Source organism: Phasianus colchicus, chromosome Z (genome assembly GCF_987193195.1).
Source record: "Phasianus colchicus chromosome Z, bPhaCol1.hap1.1, whole genome shotgun sequence".
Taxonomy (NCBI): domain Eukaryota; kingdom Metazoa; phylum Chordata; class Aves; order Galliformes; family Phasianidae; genus Phasianus; species Phasianus colchicus.
In genome coordinates, this window is record NC_143476.1 from 17,366,700 (window position 1) to 17,392,101 (window position 25,402).

The window sequence follows — 25,402 nt, forward strand, 5'->3', positions numbered from 1 at the left end:
AATATCCCACTGTTTTTATGTTTTTGTTGCTCTGTTTTCATTTTAATAAGAAATGTTAAAAGTTTTGTTACTTATACATATCAACTACATTCTATATTTTGCAAGGGCTGCTCTGAAAGTAATGCCTCCTATTTTATTATATTTTATGGCACATCAAAGGTGGGCGCTGGTGGTATGGCAGTAGAGGTTGAACTTCCCACCAGTTTTCCATTACATTTTATTGCCATGTGTCAGATGGCAGAAGAGAAGCAATCTGACAGAATGCCATCTGACACAGAAGTATGTATGAAGAAAAGGTGCGTCATTGAATTCCTCTATGAGGAAAAAATGGCAGCCATTGGCATTCAATGAAACTTTCTGGATGTTTATGGTGACTAAGCAGTAGATGTGAGCTCGGTGAGGCAGTAGGTGCCATGTTTCAGCTGTGGCAACAGCGGCAGTGAGTTACGTACACTTCTCAGATTTTTGTTAGTGTAGCACTTGGGCTGCTTCACTGCTGATGAAAATGCACAGCTAATGGAGGTGACTGTGCTGAAAAATAGAGTCTTGTAGCTGAGAATTTCCTTTATCAAATAGCGTTATTGTGTTCTTTGTATCTGTTGTTATTCCCGTGGAAATGTATAGGAGGCATTACTTTTGAAACAATCTATATATTCTTGGCCCAGGATTTTTTTCTCTTCACTCAATGTAGTCCAGGCAAACCATAAGGTTGGACGCCCATTAGTTAAAGCTTCTGAGAAATTACATGACTTTTGTAAGCATAGTTCTCCCCCTCAAATACTTGCTTATTTTCTTACATTTTATTTTTTGATTCATGTTAAGTAGATAGCATTAAGGGTAGCTTCCTGTATGCCAGACCCAGCAAAATGACAACTTCAAAAGCAATGCCTGTTTAAAAAGAAAATTAAAAAAAAAAAATACTGGTCTTGGACAGTTAGTACATATGCAGTTGCATCTTTTGATCAGGAACTATGTTAAATAGTTGCAGAGTTTATTCTCTTTACTTTTAATGTGTCTCCATTTCAATTTGATGACTTTCAGGAGTAGAAAATACAGTGCAGATTGAAAGCAACATAGGAGGAGATGTGAAAGCCATTGAACATCTGAAATCTGGACTTCTAATTGTATTTGTACAATCTTTTGGACGTGATTTCTTGTGTTAGATTATTTGTAGATTATACTACTATTGTATTAGAAAGTCTCTTCATTGCAATTTTGGCAGCTTTCCCACACTGTTTTTCAAATTCCTGTGTAGCTCTTAACCCATGTTTTCTTGATAAGTGTTATGACCTGTCAATATTGCATACTACTGCAGTAATAGCAACCATGCATGGGCTATAGCCCTATATGTCTGAAGGCTATTCTGTTACAGTTTCTGTAAACGTCTTTTGTGAAATGACATAGGTATAAGGCTCAGAAACAAGTTGCTTTCAAAGAGGAAAGGAGGTCTTGTGGCACCTGGACTTAATTTCAGTTGTTTTTAGGAGGTGTGTTATTTATCACAAACTTATTAAGATGAGGGCTAGGTTGGCCTTGTTTATGTTCAGTGTAGATCAAAATTGTAACTGTTATATGTTTTCATATATGCGCTGAGCACCTGAAGTTCTTAACAGCTGTACGTTTGTGAATTTCAAAGCTTTGTTGACAAGAAATGGGAAATTTCTTGCTTTAAAAAAATAAAAATTAAAGTTTTGGAGAGGATTAAAACTGTAGAAGATGCATTGTTGTCTAATACAATCTTCTTTTTGTTTGCTTGTTCCTTGTTTTTTGTTTTCTTCCTCTAGAATTTCATGCAGCAATGGGTCAAGAAGCTGGCAAACCTGCATGGCCAAAACCAACAGGAGGTTATCAGACTCTTACAGGTAGAAGATATGGAAGAAGGCATGCTTATGTCAGTTTTAGACCATCTTTGAATAATCAAGATGGAAATCAACACCAACGCAATGGAGGATGTGAAGGATTAGAATTGAGTGATGTTCAGGAACAGATTTCTTTACGTATGTACATATCTCTGCGTATGTTCCATTTTATTGCAAACTGTGGTGTTTAGGGGTTGGGGAGGGAAGGCACATAGGGAAATGTAGAAAAGGGAAGAGGGTATCCACTATGTGATACATATGTCTAAACTACACTTAAAGCAAACCGAAGTATTTTTAGATTTCAATTTTGCTTGAAGAAGGTATGAATAAGTTAATGTGTCCTAACCAGTTGTATAATCATAAGATAGAATCCCATTATTTTGTCTTTCTTGAAAGACATTTGTTGAAAGTCTCGTTTGGAAGAAAATCTGTTCTAGCAGAATGAGTCTATGAAATATTTGACTTATCATTGACCAAATAACATATCTTTGACCTCAGTGTAGTTACAGTGGAAATTATTTTAAGCTTGTATAAAATCTTAAAACCTATCTTCTGTTGATACAACTTGAACAATTTCCTCCCCCCTTTTTTTTTTTTTTGCATCAGTGATTTCTTCTTTCCTCTTTTTTTTTTTTCCCTTTAAATCATGGGAAGCTTATTTTACATGGTATCCTAAGTCTGCCTTTTATGGATTCCCTACCTTTAACTGTGCATGTCTTGGTTTTTTTTCTCTTTTAATGAAGTTTCTAAGTTCCTTAATAATAACCTAAAATTTGCAAGTACTTGCATCAAGTTATGCAAGCTATTTGTGTGTTCAGAAACAGCATGGAACTTACATATAACTCAAACCAAGCATTAATTTTGTAGTAGTGCCAGAATGTATCTTTTTACCTTCTTTAACTCTTGCTGAGTTCAGTATTTATTGTATCTTTATGCAAGAGCTGTCTAATATAACCAAATGGAATCCATGGTTATGGTGACTACAAACTGTAAATTCTGTGTTCATTCCTGCTATTATTTTCTCCTTATGTAGAGTAACATTTACAGCTGCATGCACAAAATGTAGTGTTGTTAGTACATAAATTATGGTAGCAATAAGTGGCTTTATTTGAGTGTGGCAGGAGGCACAATTCAGCTAGTTAACAAATGAGTAGTCCAATTTTAACATATGGAAAGACATGTGCAGCTTTTTAAAGCTTCTTCTAGCGTCATTCAGGTTTTCTTTTCTCATTTTAAAATCTCCTTTTAAATGAACAAAGTCAAGGTACTTCTTCTGAGCATGCTTCTTCTTTAGTACTTGGTTTGTGCTGTCAAAGGCTGAACTGAACTTGAATCATTTAAATTTATTTCTTTAGCCTTATTTACAGTCTTAGTTCTATAAATTATATTAATGAAAAATGACTACATCTCTGCTAAATGTTTCTCCATAATAAATTGCATTGCATTTACAATGAGCTACCCTTTTTCATGAGCTAGTTTTGTAAATGAGATTACCCATTGTTTTCAATTATTGAATTGTATTTTCTTACAATTTTCTACGAAGGTTCTGGACCATTGGTTCAAGTTTCTTCAGGTTTATTGGATGAGCCTCTGTTAGAAAATACTGGAACTGGAGAACCCGTTTGCCAAGCTGTGTTCAGGCAAACTTCTGAGGCAAACCCTTCACCATTTTCTTATGGTGTAGAAGGCAGTCAAATCTCAGGGAATGTTATGAGCCCTGATAAAAATTCAGAAGACCTTGCAAAATATGCTTCTGGAGAGCGTGATGATTTGAATGGTTGCAATGGAATAGCCTTTGTAAACATTGACTCTTATGAGCCAGATAGCAGTGATGGAGAAGATGATGATGGTCAAGACCAACTTTGCTTGGTGAGAGAAGAAGCAGGTGTACTTCAGGAAACACTAGATAACATAGTTTCTGAATTAGAAAAGGACGTAGAATCTCTTACTCATTTACGGTCCCAATTATCTACTCTCAATGACAGAGTTTATAGAGAATGTTGTGAAGAAATAGGACCAGTGCCCTTAACAAGATATCTCAGCACAGATTCAGACTTTACCCATCCAAATAATGGGACATATAAAAAATCTGCTGAAGATCAAGCCATACTGAAAAGTAACCTGAGTGGTGCCAGCTATGAAACGCAACTTGTGAACACGGTGAATATTGAAAACAGGACCTGTGTAACAACTTGCAGTGAATTAAATGTCAATGATGAGGAGGCTGAGCAAGGAGATTCATCTGAACTAATAGTAAGACCTAAAATAAGAAAACTAAACCCCACAAACCATTTGGACAGAGAGAAGCTTCCGAGTAATAATGAAGAAGAAAGCAGTTCTAGGAGGGAAGGTGAAATTGATGAAATAGAGCAAGGTTGCGCTGAGTTTCCCTTCAAAAATGACAAAGAAAAATTGAGCTCCAGTATGTTAATTGATTCCGAGTGGTACAGTGGTCCTCAAAGCCACGCAAAATTAGACCTAAGAAGAAATACGTCAGTTCAAGAACAAAAAGATATGCCAGATGATAGCAGGTTCTGGGATGAATTTGAAGAGTGCAGCAGACACTTATCACTGTCCCACAGGGATGAAGACAGGTAAATTTCCAGTTTTGTATCTGTACTGGGTTGAATTGGATGTGTAAGTAATACACATCTGCATAATTTGTTAGCACATGGAACACAGTAGCTCAATTTCAGAACATGATCATATAGCAAAATGTCAAATCCTCCTTTCAGTTCTTCAGCTCTTTAAGATAATCTAAAGAAATGGCACTTTACATTACTGTACTATAATTTTGGCAATGATTTTGGTAATTTTCAAAACATTGTAGATTAGGTCATAAGAATTGAGTCAGGAAAGTTTTTTGTTTCTTTTTTTTAAATTATTTCTAACTGAATTATGCTTTTGATGGTGGAAGGAGGAGCTGTCCTTTAGTGCCCAGTGTGGTGTTGGATAGCATGGCAAACAGAGACCAGTTCAGTTAGGTGACTGTTCCTGTAAGGTCTGTGTTAAGCTAATGTCTCACATTTTGGCAAGTGGCAAGTCTTTTAACTCAGTAATCATTAAATGTAGGTCTGCATCCCTGCAGAATTTGGCTTAGTTAAATCCTAAATTTTGAAATTCATGCATATGATGTTCTTATTTTGTTTGCTATTAATGTCTGTAGGCACATCTACTTTCCTTTCAATGAGAACTTTAAAATCTGTGTACATACAAATTCAAAATAGAATTGTATTGGAACAACTTTGACTACCAATATAGTAATCAGTAGGTCATTCTGAAAGTAATGCCTCCTATTTATTTCCGTGGAAACTACAACAGATAGAGCACAATACACTATTTGATGTTGAAATTCTCAGCTGCTAAACACTATTTTTCAGAGTAGTCATCCTTTTTAGCTGTGCATTTTCACCATTGATGAACAAGAGCCTGCATGCGGTGCTCACTATGTTACAGCTGTTCTGATGGCATTGTTACTACGAAAATGTTACCCATGAAGTCCCTCTTTTATCAGCTGAAACATATGGAAGTCAGAAGGTCCCAAATGTAGTCTGTATAGTGGGTGTGGTAGGATAGTCCAGCCAAGATTGGCATGATACTCCACTATCTTCAGGCAGGTGTGAAGCCTGGTATTATTGTGTTGCAAGAGAAAGACTGTTGTCTTTTCAGGCCTGACTCTGGAAATTTGAGCCTTCAGCTTAGCTAGCACCTTGACGTAGCAGTCAGAGTGGAGGTTTTTTTCCTAGTTTTCAAGAAAAACAGAAGAATCACCCCTTTCCTATTCCAAAAGACAGTAAAGTGCTTTTTATTCACTGAGGGCTGCATCTTGAACTTTTTATTTGATAAGAAATCCACATCTCCACTCCATAGACTGTTCTTCTGACTCCAGATCATAGTGGTGACGCCACATCTCTTCACTGATAACAGTGTGGTCTAGGAAATTGTCACCTTTAGTTTTGTATTTGTTTGATACCTCCTGACAAAGTCACATACAGTATTCTTTCAGCTCCTGTGTGAGCATTTGTGGGACCCATGTTTTGTGCCACCATTGTTTCCAATGAATTGAAACCATTGTTCAATTCTGTGTACAGTTTGCTGATTTGTGTGGATGAGATACTCATCATTTCATAGTACAACAGATGTGCGTAGCTGTCCGGAATGTGGCTTGTCTGTCATATCACTCTCATCACTGCTGAAATACACTACCCACCACTGTGCTTTTGTCCACTGTTTCATCTCCATAAATGTTCAGTGAGAATTGATGAATGACAGTGAATGCCATTTTTCTCTGCGTGGAGAAATTCATTGACGGTTCTTCACTTTATATGCACTCCCATGTCAAATGCCATTTTGTCAGGCTGCCCCTCTGCTGCCATCTGTCACACATTAACAAAATGCAATGGAATATTTGTGGGAGGGTTCAGCCTCCTACTGACATACCACCAACATCAGCCTCTGATGTCATACACCAACATAATAAAATAGGAGTCATTACTTTCAGAACACTGCTTCTCTTACTGTAATCTGTGTTGATAATCATTACTGGATTGTGAAATAGAGAACACTGAAGGAATAGTTCTGAGGCTTTACAGTATACTTAACTAACCTTTAGATATGAGGAGGGAAGATACTGTGATGTTAAACTTTTGTTGGTAGGGCATAGGATGTATTGTCTTTTGAAAAGCTCCCTATCACTCATCTGTTAAAGCCAGTGGCTTAAATGATTTTCAGTAGTCTATCAATTGTAACTTTGTACAGTTTAAAAAAGAGAACAGAGAAAGGACTGTATTGAATGGCTTAAAGACTGCCAGAACTTCTACTTAATGTTTTGTGTGGCTGAGATGTGAAGCTAATGTTTCTGCACATTTGCTAAGTTTGGTTTTCTATGTATCAGGGTGCTTATAGGAAAATGTGCATCTGGGGCTGTGGACTTGTATTTCTGAGATATTGTATGTGCTTTGCGAATATTTAGAGAGAAGAAGAAAGTACTACCACTAGGTAGTGTGGGCAGATTTTTTTTCTTTCCTTTTAAGAGAGAGATTTGAATGAACCCTACATTTATATCTATATTTATAGGTAGCAGAAAATTGTCCCTGATAGCTTTTCTATGCTGGAAAGAAATCTTCATACAAAAAGCACAAAGACACAGAATGTTTTTATGCATGTTTTCTTTCCCATAAAGCAGTGCTTAAATCCACATCCTGCCTTGTTTACATTACAGCTCAGAATGTAGTGATGGAGAATGGCCTTCAACTGGGCCTATCTATTTTGCTGCTGCAGAAAAAGACCAGTCCTCAAGTGATGAGAGCTGGGAGACTGTCCCAGGCAAGGAGGAACATGAAGCAGAAGTGCTGAGCGGCAACAGTGGTATAGAAGTGAATGCAGACCCTTGCTTCCATGGAGGGTATGTCTTTATTTTCGTTTAATTTGTTCCTGTAAATTCTGGCAGCAGTATCACAGTAGCTACATAACACTATGCAGAATAAAATAAGTTCAGAAAATAGTTACTATCTTAGCAATAATCATTTATGGACAACTATATGATTAATTTGATGTACACATTTAAAATAGGGAAAAATGACTTGTTATACTAACAATGCTGGCTATTTTGTGAAAAATATAGAAATAAGAGGCATTGATACTATAATAAGAGATTAGCATCAATAGGGGTAACGGTGTACTGACTCAAAAAAGGCAGATTAGGAAAGCTAATTATATAACACGTCTCTTTATACACATCTTCTGATGCTGCATAGTACTCCTTGCAAAGTTGTTGTTTCTAATTGCTTTTCATATTCCAGTGAATGGAACAGCTGTTCTTTATTTCTTCCTTTCTTCTTTATTTTCCTGTAAGCGATCATGAATTTGAAATGTTTGCTTGATGAGAGCTTACTTTTTTTTACTTTTTTTAATGAAAGTCTGTTTTTCTTGAAAGGAATTTTTTTCTAAGTATCTAATATTGACTTTAGATTATTAATTTGGGTCTTTATAAAGCAGCAAGTCATGGCTAAGTATCTTTCTGCTGCTTCTGCTCACAGGCATACAGCAGCTAGCACCAAGCAGTCTAAATCTGTTATTGCTTTGTTAGCATCACTGTCTCTGGAGGTCTTAAGAATTAGAATGGCTTTATGAAAACATCATGAAAACTAATCTGTTTCAGAACAGCAGCAATGGAACTTTGTATCCTTTAGTTTTCTGTGATGTAAATAACCTGTGAATGTACTAATTTCTAACATGATTTCTATTTATTTGCTCTTTGATAAGAAAAGCAGTATTCCTAATTCCTTTTGTCTTTGTATCCTCTGGAGAATCTAGGAGCAACACATGGCTTCTCTTACAAATAATCTTTTGGCAGCTAGGTTGAGCTTCCCCATGGCAGGCTGCTCCAGGGTGTTGAGAGCCTTTAACTTTTAGATTTTGGAACTTAGATTAATAAGAAAATCTTTAGAACTAAGTTTGGTAGCCCTGACAGGGATACTGCCTGTACTGGGGAAAATGCTAAGCAAGGAGCTTATCATATGGCTGGCCTTGAGCACTGTGAAAGTACTTCTGTTGCAGCATCATGGGTTTAGTAGGTTTGGAGTCTGGATGGACCAGCTGATAACACTGAGAAGTTAGGGTTTTTTTTTCCAAAAGCAAATGTTAGGTTTCTAGTCGAGAAAGGGAAAAGACATAGGTGCAGCCCTTGATATAGTATTTGTATCCTCTCTTGCTTGCAAATGCTTAGAAGTTGTCCTAGCTTCTTAGCTTTGTCTGTTCATTTATTTATTTGAAGGGAACCAATGTCTTTCTCTTATTAATTTGAAGGGTGCAAACGTTTTTGGAGGAAGGTGAAATTCCTTGGTTACAGTATCATGAAGAAATAGAAAGCAGCAGTGATGAGGAGAACGATCCATCTAGTGATTTTGTACATCCTGGATTCTTTATGTTGGATGGAAACAACAACCTTGAGGATGACTCCAGTATGAGTGAGGACCTGGATGTGGAGTGGAGGTATGTGTGCCTCTTATAGTTTTCTGTGTTCATTTTAGAGAGTTTGTAGTGACTGGTTACTTTTGTTATGTAAGGTGTCTAAACACACAGAGGTATCTTTGTGCTAGAAGGCAGGTGTAGATCTGTTAAATGAGGCTTCTGAGAATAGTCTAGGACACATTTGAGGGATGTGTTTAGTTTTTCAATTGATTTTCAAGACAGTAAGTATAGCAAGAGTATTATAAACAAAAAACAAGGCAGTATGGACATACTCAACCTTCAAGTCAGTGCAGCTTTCTAACTCTTTGTAGTCTGGAGTAAGTTAGACATTGTAACACATACCTTATTTCTCTTAGAAATGCTAAGTGCTTACCTAACTTCATTGTAATTTTGAATACTTCACTCATATTTTTTTGTCCTTAGATTGCTGAAGAATAGTGTGAATTACTTATCAGAAAAGCCCTGCAAATGGCAGAAAGAAAGTTATCAGAGCCACTTGCACAACCTACTCCTAGAGTAACACATTGTATTTGTTTTTAAATTGCAAGTAAGCTAGACTGAATGCTTCTCAGTGAAAGACGTAAAGCTTTTTCTCTTCTCATTATTAGTAGTATTAAAAATTTGCCATGTAGATGAGTCTTCATAAAGAGACAGTATAAGTGTTGTTATATTGTCAAAAAGCTCAGAAGAGACTAATATGTGGAAGTCCAAGTTGAAATAAAGTACATTATGTTACAGGGACAAGCAAGTACATACTGCTGCAAGCTAACAGGGAAACTGGATATAAACTGATTTTTCAGTTTTGGAGATCAGCTTTGGCAAGCTACTTAATTAATCAGAATAGAAAGAAGAATGTTTCTCTAATAGTATGTTGTTTTTCTGTTCATCATATGCAGAGAGTAACAGCTTTGTCAGTGCCTGTTTTAAAATTTGATTCGAGATTGTTAAGCTGTGAGGTGTTGATATATGATGAAAATATAATCTGAACAACAGTTTTTAAAAGTGCCTAATAGAATACACATGGAATTCATTTCCTGAGCTGCTTGCCCTTTTATTGTTGACCACTTCAAAGTAAAAGCTCACTTCAGAATCTTCTGATGTCTGTATCATTGTCTGTACCACTGTGCTGGGCATAGGTTAGTAGCATGTTCTGGCAGAGCCCAGCAGGAGCCTGGGAAGAAAGTGTTATTGGTGTGAAACAACCAAATGTATCTAGTCTTCATGTTGTCACTGTTACCTTAGGAAGCATTGTCTACATTTCAAACTTGTGTTTTTCAGGTTGCTGGATGAGTTTGGTGATGGAGTAGGAGTTGCTCAAGTCATTTCATATGTGGATCCTCAATTTTTCACGTATATGGCTCTAGAGGAGCGCTTAGCACAAGCTATGGAGGTATTGAAGCATAGCAGTTGATTTTTGTATGAGTTAAAACCAAAGCGCACTGTTATTTTAATACACAAATATTCAGATCACTGAGTTTTATTCTTTTTTTCAACTTGGAGGGTACTCTTTTGTGTGTTAATATTAGATATAAAAATATTTCATTAGATAGGAAACATTTGATCAATATTGGAAAAACATGAGAATGGTACAGATGTTCTAATCATAGCAGTGTTGTAGACATGATGTGGCCACAGGAGTTTTTCTTAGTCAACTTACGAACAAAGATTCAACAAGGACTAGAAAAAAATCTGTTCTTGGTCTGCTTTGAACTTTTAAATTTGCAAGTTTGAAAACAAGTGTTAAACTTCTAAATGATATAGAGCAAGAAGTCTTGATCAGCACTAGTTTTAGAACTAGTTTTAGAATATGCAATTATTTTCTGTTAAAGGAAAAATGAAAATATTGGCATTTCTGCAAGTATGAATACATTACTTAAATGTTGTCAAATTTTGTACATACCTAAAGAAAATTCATACCTAGAACTGTGTGTATGGATTATCCCAGTTTTTGTTGTTTTTTTTTTAAGAGTAGTGGTAGAAGTCTCTTATTTGTATTCCTCAGAACTAGTCTTCATTGGATTTGTTTGTCTTGACTACATAGTGGATAAGCCACCATTGTTATGATTATTGTTGGGTTTTTTGTTTGCTTTAGTTACATTACATTGGTCACTGTCAGAATGAATATAGAGCTAGCTAGCTGAAATTCTGTTTCATGCAACGTGGCAATTTCTGCTCTGCCAGAAATCTTTTCTGCAGGATATTCTCTGCCAAAACAAGAGTTAAATGATGGGTAAACATATATGGTGTTGTAAGAATTAAATTGAGTATTTTGTATGTGAAGTTTAGGGGATAGCAATAGGGAACTTGACAAGTAGCTCTTAATTAAAAGGAGTGAACAGGGCAAACTGTGTCAGGGTATGCTTGCAGGCACAATCCTGAGGACATTTTAAAATTTCTAAAGCTGACAGTCAGTGGAACAACCATATAGCTTTTTAGCCTTACAAATAGTGATAAAATCAATAATTTTGTGAATGAGCTTAATGGTGGTTTTCCAAGGAGGTCAAAGGGCCGTATCTGAAGTTATTAATCTTAGTTAGATTACTGGTGTGCATTTATTAAACCATTTGGGAGGTCAGCATTTTTTTGTAGATGTATCACAGGGTTTTCTCCAGTTTTGGAGGACCTTGTTAGTTTTACTTATCTGGAGATGCATCAAAACTGCTTCTTGCTATGTAGGAGGTCTGTTGATACTTTTATTCTAAAAGCAATATTGTGAAGTTGTATAAGGAAAAATCCATGTCTCTTCAATACCTGCTAGTTCTCACTACATTAAACAAGACAGAACTACAGAAGCAAGTTGACCTCCTTCTTTGCAGTGAAGAAAGAGGAATTATGTAGAGAGGGAAAAAAATCCCATCCATTTTTATCTATATATTAATCTGTTAAAAGGAGTCTATTACAGTGCTGAGATTTTTTTTTCCTCATTTCTATGCAAGAACATTGTTGAATTCTGTCAAAAGGAATGTGTAAAGTTCATTCAAGCTAGCCTGTAAATGCAGTCCTAGTTGACTGTATACATGGCTGACAAAGAAGCTGCTGTAATTATGTCAGTGTCATCAGAAACTGAGTGTCATTGAACTTGCTTGGAAAGCAGGAAGATGAGTACAAAGGTAGTTAGTTATTCTGTGGAACCTGTGGTACAGGTCACTGTAGGTGTTGAATGAGAGGAAGCTCCAATTCTCTTAAATAGTATTACTGCTTGAAATTAGTGTTTGGATGCCTGAAACTTTGATGCCCACAGAAACCTGGCATAGTTAGAATAGCAATAAGTAGTTGCTTAATAAGAGTTTTCAAGTCTTTGAGAATTTACAGAGGAATGCATTAGCATCATTGTTGTATAGGTACTTCTTAAATTTGTAATTGCGTTAACGTTCTCAATTCCTATTGTTTAGGAACACACTGATAATATCTGGATGTTTATTTCTGTATTGTTGGCACAAAATGGGTACCTTGTAAGAAATTTTTACATATCTGTGTTGCCTGAAATAGCAGGATGTTTTACAACAGCTGATGAATCCATTTGCTCCCTTCCCTTCCAAGTACTACAGTATAGAGTATCATTTTAGTTCATATTTGTCATTGTTCTTCTTGCTTTGATATTTTAACTTACAAAGTAACTTCTAAGAGTGATACTTTCACATTGTTAATTAGATTAAATGGAATTAAAATCCTTTCTCTTGAGGATTATTACCCTCAAGCAACTGTCCAACGTTTCTTTAGATCATATTGTATTTCTGGAAATATGAGGGAAACTGAGCAAAAAAATGTCCATCTGTCCAGAATTCAGCCTCTTACTGATATACCACCACCATCTGCCTCTGATGTTGTGGGCCAACATCATAAAATAGGGAGCGTTACTTTCAGAGCAACTCTTCATAGAACTTTTCATCAAATCTAGGAATGTGAAATCTTTCACTGGAACAATGTGTGGTCTAAATATGTTATGATGTTACAAAGCCTCTTCTTTATCTTTTCTGCTCTGGTCATAGTACCTAGTCAGAAGTCTGAAATGTGGAATACGGAATTTTCACTGGAAGGACAATTTATCAAACACGTATTTTATGATACAATGAACAAACTGAATGAAGTCTTCTAAGTTTGGATAAGAGACTCTTGAAAATGTCTTCTCTAGCAATTTTTGATACGACATTTTAATGCAGTTTTTCTATAGAGTATGTGAAAAATCTAATATAACCATTTTTGTTTTGCAGTTTCCACTAAATGTGTGTGTGTGTTAAGAAGAGAGATCATGATAACGGGTATCTTAGGAGCTAAAGTCAAGATGATGAGACTTGAAAGCTCTTTTAGGAAAATAATAATTAAATCAATCATGAGGAAGAACATGAAAGTCATTTAATTTTATGTTCTTCATCTCTCCCCAGAAATAAAGGGAGTGATTTCATCTATTCTTGACATGGTCCATCTTATTTTAGAGATGGACGTGTTTTGGTTTTCTTAGTTGTTTCTTTTTTCTACAGTGATATGGTTCCTGTTCACTAGATATGTTTCCTGTTTGTTCTCTGTTCTTTATTATCACTTGTAGATTTTACTGCTTGCATATATTTTTCATTTTACCCTTTAAACAGCTTTCCCTGTTTGAAACCAAATGTGTGTCCTTCTCCAATTACATTATCTGTGTTTTTATCACAGTTTTTAATGGCTTTCTAAGAGAATACTTGTGGGTTCTTAGGCTACTAGGAGTATTACAGTGTTTTTAAAAAAATGTCAGTTGTACTGTTTTAGTTCTATTTAGATCTAGGTTTGAGGCAAACATGTTGGTTAAGTCTTGCTTAGTCTGATTCTACATTATGGATGTGATATACCTTTGCATTTGGAGTAAGTTGAAAAAGTAACTCAGTTGCTTTTTGGTAATCCGAAATGCTTTTGCACCATGTGTTTCATAATCATAGAATCACTTAATCGTAGAATGGCCTGGGTTGAAAAGGACCACAGTGATCATCTAGTTTCAATTCCCCTACTATGTGCAGTACTGGCCAACCAGCAGACCAGGCTGCCCAGAGCCACATCCAATCTGGCCCTGAATGCCTCCTGGGATGGGGCATCCATAACCTCCTTGGGCAACCAGTGCATCACCATCCCTGCCACTGGGTGAAAAACTTCCTCCTAATATCTAACCTAAACTTCCCCTGTCTCAGTTTAAAACCATTTCCTCTTGTCCTGTCATTGTCCACACTCAAAAACAGCCATTCCCCTTCCTGTTTATGTTCCCTTCAAGTACTGGAAGGCTGCAATGAGGTCTCCCCAGAACCTTCTCTTCTCCAAGCTAGACAAGTTCCCTCAGCCTTTCCTCACAGGAGAGGTGCTCCAGCCCTCTGATCATCTTAGTGGCCCTCCTCTGGACCTGTTCCAACAGCTCCACGTCCTTCTGGTATGCAGGCCCCAGGCCTGGACGCACTGCTGCAGATGGGGTCTCACAAGAGCTGAGTAGAGGGGAACAATTGCCTCTCTCTCCCTGCTGGCCACCCCTTTTTTAATGCAGCTCAGAACACAGTTGGCCTTCCAGGCTGCAAGCGCACACTGCTGGCTCATGTCCAGCTTCTCGTCCACCAGGATCCCCAAGTCTTTCTCTGCAGGGCTGCTCTCAAGGAGATCTTCCACCAGTTTGTATAAATAATTAGAAATCTAAGCTTTGGCCAACTTTCAGTGTCATGCCTCTGGAAAATGGTAAATATAACGCTCATTTTATAAAAAATGAATGAAAAGGAAGTCCTGGAGAACTACATGTTGGTTAGTCTCACTTCTGTGCACAGCACAGTCACAGAACAGGTCCTCCTGAAAACTGTGCTATGGCATGTAGAAAGCAGAGTTCATTGCTGACAGCTAAAAGCAAATTGTACCTGACAAATTTGGTGTCCTTCTATGGCAGGGTTATAGCATTAGTAGGTAAGGACGGAGTAACTGGTGTCATCTGCTTGGACTTACGCAAAGCACTTGATATAGTACTGAACTGAGTCTTTGTCTCTAAAGTGAGAAGGTGTAGTCCATCAATCAAATCTACTCGTAGATAAGGAATTGGCTGCATGGTTGCATTCTAAACAGTGTAATCTGTGGCTCAGTATCCAGGTGGAGATGAGAGAAGACTGGTGTTCCTCAGTGGTCTGAATTTGGACCAGTGTTATGTGACACTTGTCAACAACATGGACAGTGGGATTGAGTGCACTTACCAGGTTTGTGGATGACACCAAGCTGAATGGTGTGGCTCACACTAGATGCCATCCTGAGGGAGCTTGACTGGTCCATGCAAAACTCATCAAATTCAATGAGGCTAAGTGTAATTTCTTGCACCTCAGTTGGGACAGCTACCACTGTCAGTACAGACTGGATAATGAATGGATTAAGTTCTTCTGTGGAGAAGGACCTCAGCATGAGCCATCGTTGTCTTCATATAGCCTAGAAAGCCAATTGTGTCCTGTTCTACATCAAAATTATACCTAACTAGATGAAGGTGGTGATTTTCTCTGTTCCTATCTCATGAAACTCCTCCTGGAATGCTGTGTCCCAGCCTGGGGTCCCCACCACAGGAACAGTGTGATAATGTTGGCCAAGTCCAGAGGAGGGCCATGAGGGTGATCAGAGGGCTGGAGCAGCTTCCCTGTGAAGACAAGCTTATGGATTTGGGCTTGTTCAGCCTAGGGAGTAAAAGACTCTGGGCAGACCTCACTGCAGCCTTCCACTGTTACAGGAAAGATGGGGAGAGAATCTTTATGAGGCAGTGTAGTGACAGAACAAGAGTTTCAATTAAACATTAGAAAGAAATTCCTTACTCTGGGGGCGGTGAGGCATTGGAACAAGTTGCCACAAGAAGCTGTAGATACCTCCCTCCCTGCAGGTGTTCAAGGCAGATCGGATGGAGCTCTGCGCAGGCTATTCTAATAGAAGGAATCCCTGCCCACAGCAAAGGATTTGGAACTAGATGATCTTTAAGGTCCCTTCCAACCTGAGCCATTATGTGCACGATACTATTCTATTACTCTGATGTGATCAACAGCTTAGGCTAAATTTTAATTATAACATCATTAAAAATTTATCCAAAAACTCTGAGCTTATTCATCCTGTTACTGGTTTACCTAATCCTCCTCACAAACTTCTTTTAACTAAAATAGTAGACTCTATAACAAGTTACATTGTCACAGGTGGCAATTTTCACAGTATAGTATAGCTCAAGAAGTTTTCAGGGAAAAAAAAAAAAGCCAGCAAAACAAATTTACTGTACCTCTGAATAATGAGAACAGAGAGATCTGTCACAATTTTGACATTCGGAGGGGAGAAAAAGCAAATGTGTATTAAAAACAATCAAGCAATGTTCTGTAAGACTCTGGTACTAAAGTAGCTTGTCATAAAATTTCTCCATATATCTATTTCTATATATTTATATGGATATATATCTGTATCTGTTTTATCTATATGAGTGGGTTTTTAATTGTCATTTGTCACTTGTTTGTGTTCAGTTTACTTCAGTAGCAGTTTAGAACAAGTTAGAAGTCTATGGATTGTTACTGACTTCATTTATGGATATTTCCAGTGCTGATTCAGTTGTGAGAAGCTCACATCCTTGTAGCTTATACCACTTCTGTCTTTGGCTGTATTCAGCATATAGTTTGTGGATCATGGAGTGGTAAGCAGACATATTTAATAGGAGGAAGAAAATTGGAGTTATCTATGACGCCCTAAAAGCGAAGTTATATAAGTTACAGAATGGACCTTCCTTCAATTTGCTTTGTTTTTTGAAGGTATAGTTTAAGCATCAAAGTCATTGTGAGGCTTATTGTCTGTGATATTTCTTTTATGTAGCTTTCAAAAAGCAAATCATGTTTCTGTAAATTATTTTCTGTTTTGTAGCGCTAATGTTGGATATAGGCACAGAGACTTGACGTAAGCAATATTGCATCTGCTTTGGATCTCATTTAGCTTTCCAGCTGTAGTAGTTAATCTAATCAACAGCAGTACTTTTATCTTCAAAATACTCTCAGACCATCACTGCTGCAGCAAAATACCATTACAAATACTAAAGTCAATTTAGTAGGGAAGTATTGTCCATTGTAGCAGAATTGGATGATTTTAAGCTGTTAGATCTGAGGAGTTTGAAGAATGTCGTTGTTTTGCAGGTAGAGTTGTACAGTGCACCACAAACAATTGTTCCAGGGTTTTCTTTAACTAGAACTTCTAGATGAGAATACTTGTGGCAGTAGGAGCTGCAAGTATTTCTGTTAGTTCTAGCTGATTTTATGCTGCTGCAAATATTTGACTGTAGGTATTAGAGCTACTAGATGGAATGGCTACCCGAGCTATCTTGCCAATGTGGTAAGAGCGGACACATTCACACTCTGTGACTGATAACTTTAAAGATCCAGAGGAAAGGCTGCTGAAGGTGTCTGCATGTCATCCAGTGTTTTTCTGATTTGTTTTTTTTGTTGTTGTTGTTGCTAGGTAAATGATGTAAATGATAGATGCTATAACAATGTCAATTTATCTTAAAAATCTTAGCAGAAAATTTGATATTTCATTCTGATTAGAACAGTAAACAGTTATACTTAGGCTTACTTACTTGAAGGCTGCAGGTACTTAATTCATGATATGAACTCAGTGCTTACGTGTTTGTGGCTATTCAGTTTATTCTGCTGTATTGTTGAACTGGTTATATCTCGTGCTCAGAGTTTGGATTGGCTATATTTGCTTTTTTGAAAGGTTCTTCAGCAGAAAGAAAACATTGCAGTGCAGTTGAATATATGATGTAAATTAACATCAAATCTGCCTGCTTTAGCATTGGTGTCATAATGGCTTTATATGGTGAAAAATTTAATTTTCTTTCCAATAAGATGACTTCAAAGTGCATATCATCCAAAGTCATTACACAGATGAGAAACATATATGTGGATCCTGCTTTTTCCTGAAAGCATACATTGATTTTGTAGCCCAGGTACTTAGTTTTTTCTTCTCACTTGAGTAATGCTATTTTTGAAGCCAGAAACTGTGTAAATGGGGCTTTTATTTTCAGGCAGTTTTATATTGGCAGGGTTTATTGTATTTTTTACTTGCTCTCTTTTTATAACATTAACAAACATTGATTAGAGAATAAGTTGTGTGTCTGTGCTGATATGTTGAGAAGCCTTAGAAACAATCTGATACTATTTTGACCTTCAGCTTTTGCTCTTTCACTACCAAAATAAAAATGATGTAATGGTTGATCTGACAGGGTTCCTTGTCTTGCTTATTTGTTTTTATATGAACTGTTGTATTTGTGAATAAGAGAACTTGATCTCTGCTCACCTTTTTCAGAATGCTCTGGCACATTTGGAGTCTCTTGCAGTTGATGTTGAACAGGCCCATCCACCAGCTACTAAAGAAAGCATAGATTGTCTACCACAGATTATCGTCACAGATGACCATGATGGTATGGAAAAAACAGTTCAGAACTAATTTTTGCTATGTTTATAAGAGCAAATGTAACTTTTTTATAATAGCATAGATACAGCCTTGTTAGCTGCACAGTATGTTTAAATATTGTACTGAGAGCTTCTGGATTTTGAACTGAACAGAATGTAACTTTTGTAACTTCTGAGAAATGAAACTTTACTGTATGAGATGTGATTGTATTTCATAATCATTGGTGATACTGTTGGTCTATCAGTTTCCTACATCTAAGATTAACTGACATAAAAAGATACTAATGCTTTTTCTGCTTGATGTCTGTAGGTCAAGAACAGTGCTGCACTATATGTTGCAGTGAATACGTAAAAGATGAAGTCATAACAGAGCTACCCTGCCATCATTTGTTTCACAAGCCTTGTGTCACTCTTTGGTTACAGAAGGTAAATGCTTTTTGGCTGTTCCTTGGGTGGGTTTTCTTTGTTTTGTTTGAGTGTTTGCATTCTTACAAGAAAAACAGTTTCAAACTTTTGAAAATGTGGAATGATGTTCTGTGAAATAACTGGCTATTATTTTTATGCATTGTGGAAACAAATTCTAAATCAAGTGAGAATAGTTTATATCCATAATCACCTGAGGAGCAATGAGTTGGTATTTATTTTTAGGTATGCATATGTGATTATACATGGATAAATAAACGGAATAGTTAAACATTTCTTTGTATAAGGATTTATAGTAGTTAGAGATTAGAGTGCAGTGATGTCATTCTTGAATGGGAAAGGAGTTTTGTGTGGAAAAACATGATTTGTTTGGGGTTAAAATGAAAAAAGAAAAAGTAAGTTACACTTCAAGATAAGAGAAGTTTTTTTTTACTGTTCTTCCCACCTGAAGTGAAGATAATGTTTTCATTTTCTTTGAGGACAACCAAGTATCTCATCTGTTTTGCTGGAATGTGTCAGACCCATTTGTGGTGATAAAGTTCACAGAAGAAATAAACATCAGCAAGAATATAATGTAGATTAATTTGCAATGCCTTCCTTTGATAAATGTTGTATTAGATTTCATTTTCATCCTCCATAATTACCTTTTCCTTCCTTGGATCTGATCCTGGCTCATACTGAGGTGACACTAAAAGAACTCTAATTCGTTAATTAGTATTTATGTAAATACATTTGCACTCTGCTTTATGTACCGTGTGAACTTGGACTTGATGATTTTCAAGATTTTTTTTAGAAATAGTGCTGAGCCTATGGTATAATGTATCCCTTCCTCAAGTACTGTAAGAGTGTGATTAATTGATTCAAACCAGGGAGATAAGATCACCTCTAGAATGAGTTCTAAGTGGTTTTATGTTATTTTTGTATCCTAATGCTCTTAGTTTTGACGTTTAAAATCTTTGTATTTTGTCTTATCTTTTTTCTACTCTCAGCAGTAAACTGCTGTTGCTGAGAACTGTGATGAAATCCTGTTAGATTTGGGCTTTCCTTTAGGTGTCAAGTATAAACTAGATTAAGTTCCCACTTCTCTTTGAAGAAGTTCACCGTGCAGGGTTCCTGTTGTGTATACCTGGTGTTCAAAAAAAAAAGTTTTCATCGGAGGTGATATATATCTCTTAGCTTCAGTCAGCTGTCCAATCTGATTTGAGTTTGAGACAGTACTGTTTGTCATCAAGAAATACATTGTAAATCATAAACTTCAGCTCTTCACTAGAATCAAATTCAAGCTGTGCAAATGACCTGTTCTTTTCTCTTTTTCTGTAGTCAGGAACATGTCCTGTTTGTCGCCATGTGCTTGCTCCCATGCTTCCTGAGGCAGCTGCTGCCACTGCTTCCTTTCCACCTGATGATGATTCTGCATCTTCTGTTTAGAATGTTAAAGGAGCTCCCAGCTATTGTGTGAGATGAACGCTCTACTGCCAAAATAAATGTTAATTGTGCTTAGTTACAGTGTGAAAAAATGATACGTAAAATACCGTGTGTATGTTTCAATTTTGAAAGAAGATGCAAGAATTTTTCAACTGATTAGATTTGCAATAGTTTCTAGCTTTCAATTTGAAAATTTAAAAATGTGCACCCTTTTCTCAGTTTTCAGAGTAATATTGCTGGTAACTAGAATGTCTAAAGCTTGTATTATGTTAAATTTGTCTAAAAAGAGAACATGGCACTTTGTGTTTGCATTCTTACAACTGCAGTGCAGTTGCAGCTTACTGAAGTTATGCTTATAGACTGTCTTACATAACTGAACTATTTGCCAATGAGTAACTGTAATTCTTTCTTTTGTTTACGTCAGATATAAAACATTTTGTGATGACAGCAGTACAACTTGCTTTCACTGGGAGTGCAACAGAATAGTATCTCAGTTTTATTCCACATTAAACTTTTTCCTGGCATCAGAAGTGCTGTTAGATTACTGTTGCCTGGGCTTTTTTACTAATGCTGTTACCAATTTTATGTCTTAAGTCCTGAATGAACTTTAGACTGTATGAACTTTGGAACTTCAACATTTGATATTCTGAGTTTCTAAGTTGAATCTGTAACATCTGGGCAGCTGGTTCTTTTGAGTTTTGTTTCTATATCGTTCTACTGAATAGACCTCCTTTACTTTCTCCTCCTTGCACACACATTCACTCTCTTCTAGATAAATTTATTTTTATATATATGTCAGGGGGGGATTGCTTTCCTAATGCAGATATAATTAAAATATTTTTGTCTCTTGGAGTCTTGAAGTCTGAACAAGGTAGTAACAACCTTGTGCACTTAGTTGAAAGATATATTTGAACACATGGGTGTTAGGATAACTATTATTTCAGAAATTTAAGAATGAATGTTTCTGGTGTTTGCACTTGTTGCGGTGGGTTATGCTACATAGAGTATTTTAAAGGGAAAAAGACTGTAGTTTCTAAAATGTATTTCTCTAATTAATACTCCGTGTTCCTTAAAGTTTTCTCTTGCGCTCAAGTTAGTCTTAGAGCACAGAAAATTAAGATTTGGATTTGTGTGTTCTGTATTAATAGTTGTGCAATCTTACAGTGTTGGAGCATGGGGATAATATACAAGGAACCAAATCCAAGCACTCTTAAAATTACTTGCTTCCAGTAACTACTAGTTAAGCTCATGGAAAGCTTCATGTGATGATTGAAAAACTAAGATTAAAGTAGCACTCAGCTACTTGGTTGTGGTTGTTGCTGCCATAATAGCCTCATCTTTACAAATGCTTATATATTCTTTGAATAGTGGTATAACACAGTAATACTTGCTTTTGAGACACATGCTGAGTAACGTAACTTACTTTACAGTGTACTTTGTGGACAAAGAATTGCTGGCTATTGCCATAGATCTATTCCTGAGGTTTTAGATTTTGCATTACTAAACGTGAATACAAGGAAGTAAGAACAAGGGTGTTGGTGAAAAGTTGTTGAAGTGTGGTTAGCACAGCTCCTTACAAGTTTATTTTTCTTCAGTAGAACTCTATATTCAAAGCTGACATCAGCAGGATTTTGAAAAGTGTGACAAGGAACATACACTATAGGTATACTCATGGTACAATTCGTACTAATTCAAGAAGCACTATAATTTTCCATATCTCATTTATAAATCAGTGCTGAGGAGAATGCCCATCGATTGCTCTTCATATGGCAAATGCTAGACAGGTATTTTAACCAGCCTGTGTTACGTTTCTTTCCTAGCTGCACAGTATGCTGTCCCTCATTTAATCCTTTAAGAACCGTGTTTTGTAAAGAGGATTACCTTAGATTCTGAGGCAAGATTTGGAAGCACTCTTGCTTGTAGCTTTTGATTCCAGACTTAACCAGCAATGTCAAGAGCTAAGACAGAAGCAGCTGTTGGGCTTTTTTCCTCCTTATCTGTTACTGGCCTCAGTTCTGCTTACTATTTCTAGAAAGCTGATGAACAGCTGTCTTGGAGTGTTAAAGCTTTTTTTTCTTTTTTCCCCCTTCACCTTGAATGTTGATGGATTATTCATAGATCTTTCTTGCTGCCTCAGCTGAGGAAATAACAAATGAAAGACCTTTGTCAAGGTGTCTTCAAAATTATATGCCAGGTCAGGTCATAATCAGGAGATTACCAAATTCTTCAGCAACATCTACGAAGAGTTGAATGATCAAATTATTTGGAATATTCAAATGGTAGTTGTGATTTAATTTTTGGCAAATGAAATTGCGTCAGATTGCTGTGCACATTCAGTGGTAAAATCAGTTCAAGTAGGCCTGGTCCTTGAAAACACCTTGTAAAGTGTAATGTTTTCCTAGAACAATAAAAATTAAAAAACAAATATTTGCTCAAAGGGAACATTCTGGGAGTTCTCTAATAAAAACTTCTAGCTACAAGAAGAAAATCTTTTTCCCACGTTAAGTAAAAACAAGCATTCAACAAGAAGGCAGAGGAAAATGTGGAAAAATAGGTCTGCTACAACCGAGGTTTTGTATCATAGATCTACAACCGAGGGTTTGTGTCATCTCTTCATGTACTAGTAAACTGGATGCGTCAGAAATCCAAAGGAGATCATAAAAGGGGATAAAAAAAATTACCTACTTTGAATAATGTTCAAGTAATACAGAAGTTCTTGTGAAAAATGTGTTTCTGGTAAACTACATGATGTAAAATGAATGCTTTTTAAAATGTAATAAAACATTTTCATTGCGAAGTTAAAATATAAAGTATTTTGGATTTTTTTTAACTTTTTATTTTATGCATTACTTTCTAGTTCTTGCAGATCTTGAAAAGCTGATGATCTGTTTCATCTATGAGATACCTATCAACATATTTTTCTTAAATACTCATAATAAGCAGCTTAACACAACATGAAAAGAACCTCCCTACAAGGTGTATTGTTCATGACTTGTGATCTCAGTTCAGGTTACCTGGGAAGCTGTCTACTTAACCTGCATGACTCTGGAAATGCCTGGCTCCTTTTCTACCTCCACCCCACTGGCTATTTGTTGAAAAGAGTTATAAAATATATAAATATATTTATTTTCTCTCCAAAAGCAATAACTTAAAAGCCTCATAAGCACTTTCTGTCTCCAGTGAATGCATGTGTATTTCCCATTTTGGGACTATCTGCTAGGTAGTGAATGCTGTTCTGGATTTTTAACCTCTTGAATGAGGTTGAGGGGACATCAACAGATCTGGGGGCCCTTTGAGATAAGCCAGCAACACTCCAGAACTGCCCTTTACACATGCAATTAACTTCTCTATTGGCTCTGCCAAGAGACAGAGCAACCTGCTACATCTGCATGCATTGATGTTAATTCCTTGGTTCATTTCTCCATGTTCTTCATCAGCTTTCTTGGGGCTTGGTTTGGACGGGATCCATTGAGCAGTGCTTCTGCTGCAGGCACTTCTTCTCAGCCCATGTCCAGCACAGTGCTGGGCACTGTACCACACATTCCACTCAACGCCAGGCATTAGGTGTGCCATTAGCTCTGATGCTTGATAACCTCACAGCCTCAACATGCAGTACTACTACTTTGGCCCAAGCAGCTCCCTTGAATTCTCATGCTTTATGTAGAATAAATCTGCTGTGGGATTCTGTAAATGTGAGGTGTTGCTACATTGTTCCACCTCCAAATACAACTGCATTGCATTGGTGTTCAGATTTGACTCTCCAGGCTCAAAATCTGTGATCATCAGAGTGACTTCTCTCAATGGCAGGAAATGTGATGAATATCCAATGGGACTTCACCATAAAATAAATCTCAATCTAGGAGCTGAAGCATGCAAAAGTCTTATAAGTTCTTCCTGTTTTGAGCAAGTTGTCCATTTCTGCTCTGAGTATATTCAAAATATTTTATGTTGTTTTTAATCTGTTAGGATTTAAACCTGCCAGGGTTTGCTAGTTCTCATGAGAGCAGTTTGCAATTCCCAGGCAAGGCCAGGAGCAGCAGTTCACCCATGCATGTACAAAAAGCTGCCCAAGGAGCACTGAGGCTCCTAGGTACAGCAGGAGAGCATTTAGTGGGATCAGCATCACTTCCAATGGTGGTCGTGGAGCTCACAGGGAGCTCCAGTCACGGAATCTACCAGGCAGAAAGCTATGTCCTCTGTATCCCTGTGCTTCTCTAGCCACAGGAACTGGCACAGTTGCATAGATAGAGCTTCCAAGGGAATGTGCAACCACCCAGGCTGCAAAGAATGATGAGCTTTCTGTCAGTATCTGATTGCAGCAGTGAGTACATCCATGGGAGGTGTGCCCTGGCAGAAGAAATGGTCAGCCTGGGTATAGCTCTTCAGGAGGAGCTGAGCAGGCTGAGAGAAGTGTCGGGGAGCTAGAGAAGGAGGTGGGCTGGTGGAATTGTGTTGTACTGTCCCTGAAACAGGTGCATCTTCCAACCATAGTACAAGAGATGAGAGACCCTCTACCCTCTACCACCAGGTAAATGGAAGTCAACTTAGAGACAGAGGAGAAGGAAGGCATGTTACTGATCAGGTGTGCAGGCAAATTCCTTGCCTGCCTACATCACCCTCCCAAATGTCTTCATGCAACAGGCATGAGGCTCTGGAACTGAATGGACACACAAAGGATAACATATTAAGATCCATCTATGTTGGAACGATCACCTAACACTAGTTTGCTGTCCCCAGTATCAAAGCCATTTCCTTCAAGAAAAGAGGATGGTTGCAATAGGTGTTTCCCTTTGGCAAATGGAGGGCCTGATACACCAACCAGAACTGACCCACGGGAAAGTCTGCTGCCTCCTTAGGGCCCCTAAAGAGATGTTGCTACAAAACTCACTAGCCCAGTATGGCCCTCTGGTAATTTTTCGTTTAGATTTTTTTTCATGTTAGCAGCAGTGAAATAGCAAATAAAAAATGTCCAAGAGCAATCAAAAGGAGTCACAGAATCACAGAATCATAGGGGTTGGAAGGAGCCTCCAAAGATCAGCTGCCAAAGCAGTTCCCTACACCAGGTTGCACAAGTAGGTGTCCAGGCGGGTCTTGGATATCTCCAGAGAAGGAGAATCCACAACCTCCCTGGGCAGCCTGTTCCAGTGCTCCGTCACCTTCACTATAAAGAAGTTCTTGCGCACATTTGTGCGGAACTTCCTATGCTGCAGTTTCTGGCCGTTTCCCCCTGTCCCCAGTGTCTCCACACACTGCTGAAAACAGTCTGGCCTCGCCACTCTGCCCCCCACACCTTAGATATTTATAGACCTGGATCAGGTC

The 25,402-nt window shown here is 37.4% G+C and overlaps 1 protein-coding gene across 2 annotated transcripts in view; it reads left to right on the forward strand.

Annotated features, from left to right (window-relative positions):
• PJA2 (praja ring finger ubiquitin ligase 2) overlaps positions 1-22,886 on the forward strand; it is a 37,174-nt gene extending 14,288 nt beyond the window's left edge. For both annotated transcript variants that reach the window (XM_031605033.2, XM_031605032.2), the window contains exons 2-9: positions 1,785-1,997; positions 3,403-4,453; positions 7,081-7,263; positions 8,667-8,852; positions 10,110-10,221; positions 18,129-18,243; positions 18,546-18,661; positions 19,979-22,886. In XM_031605033.2, coding sequence (XP_031460893.1) covers positions 1,799-1,997; positions 3,403-4,453; positions 7,081-7,263; positions 8,667-8,852; positions 10,110-10,221; positions 18,129-18,243; positions 18,546-18,661; positions 19,979-20,086 — 2,070 coding nt within the window. In that variant the 5' untranslated portion in view covers positions 1,785-1,798 and the 3' untranslated portion in view covers positions 20,087-22,886. The remainder of the gene's footprint in view (positions 1-1,784; positions 1,998-3,402; positions 4,454-7,080; positions 7,264-8,666; positions 8,853-10,109; positions 10,222-18,128; positions 18,244-18,545; positions 18,662-19,978) is intronic.
• The last annotated feature ends 2,516 nt before the right edge of the window (positions 22,887-25,402 follow it).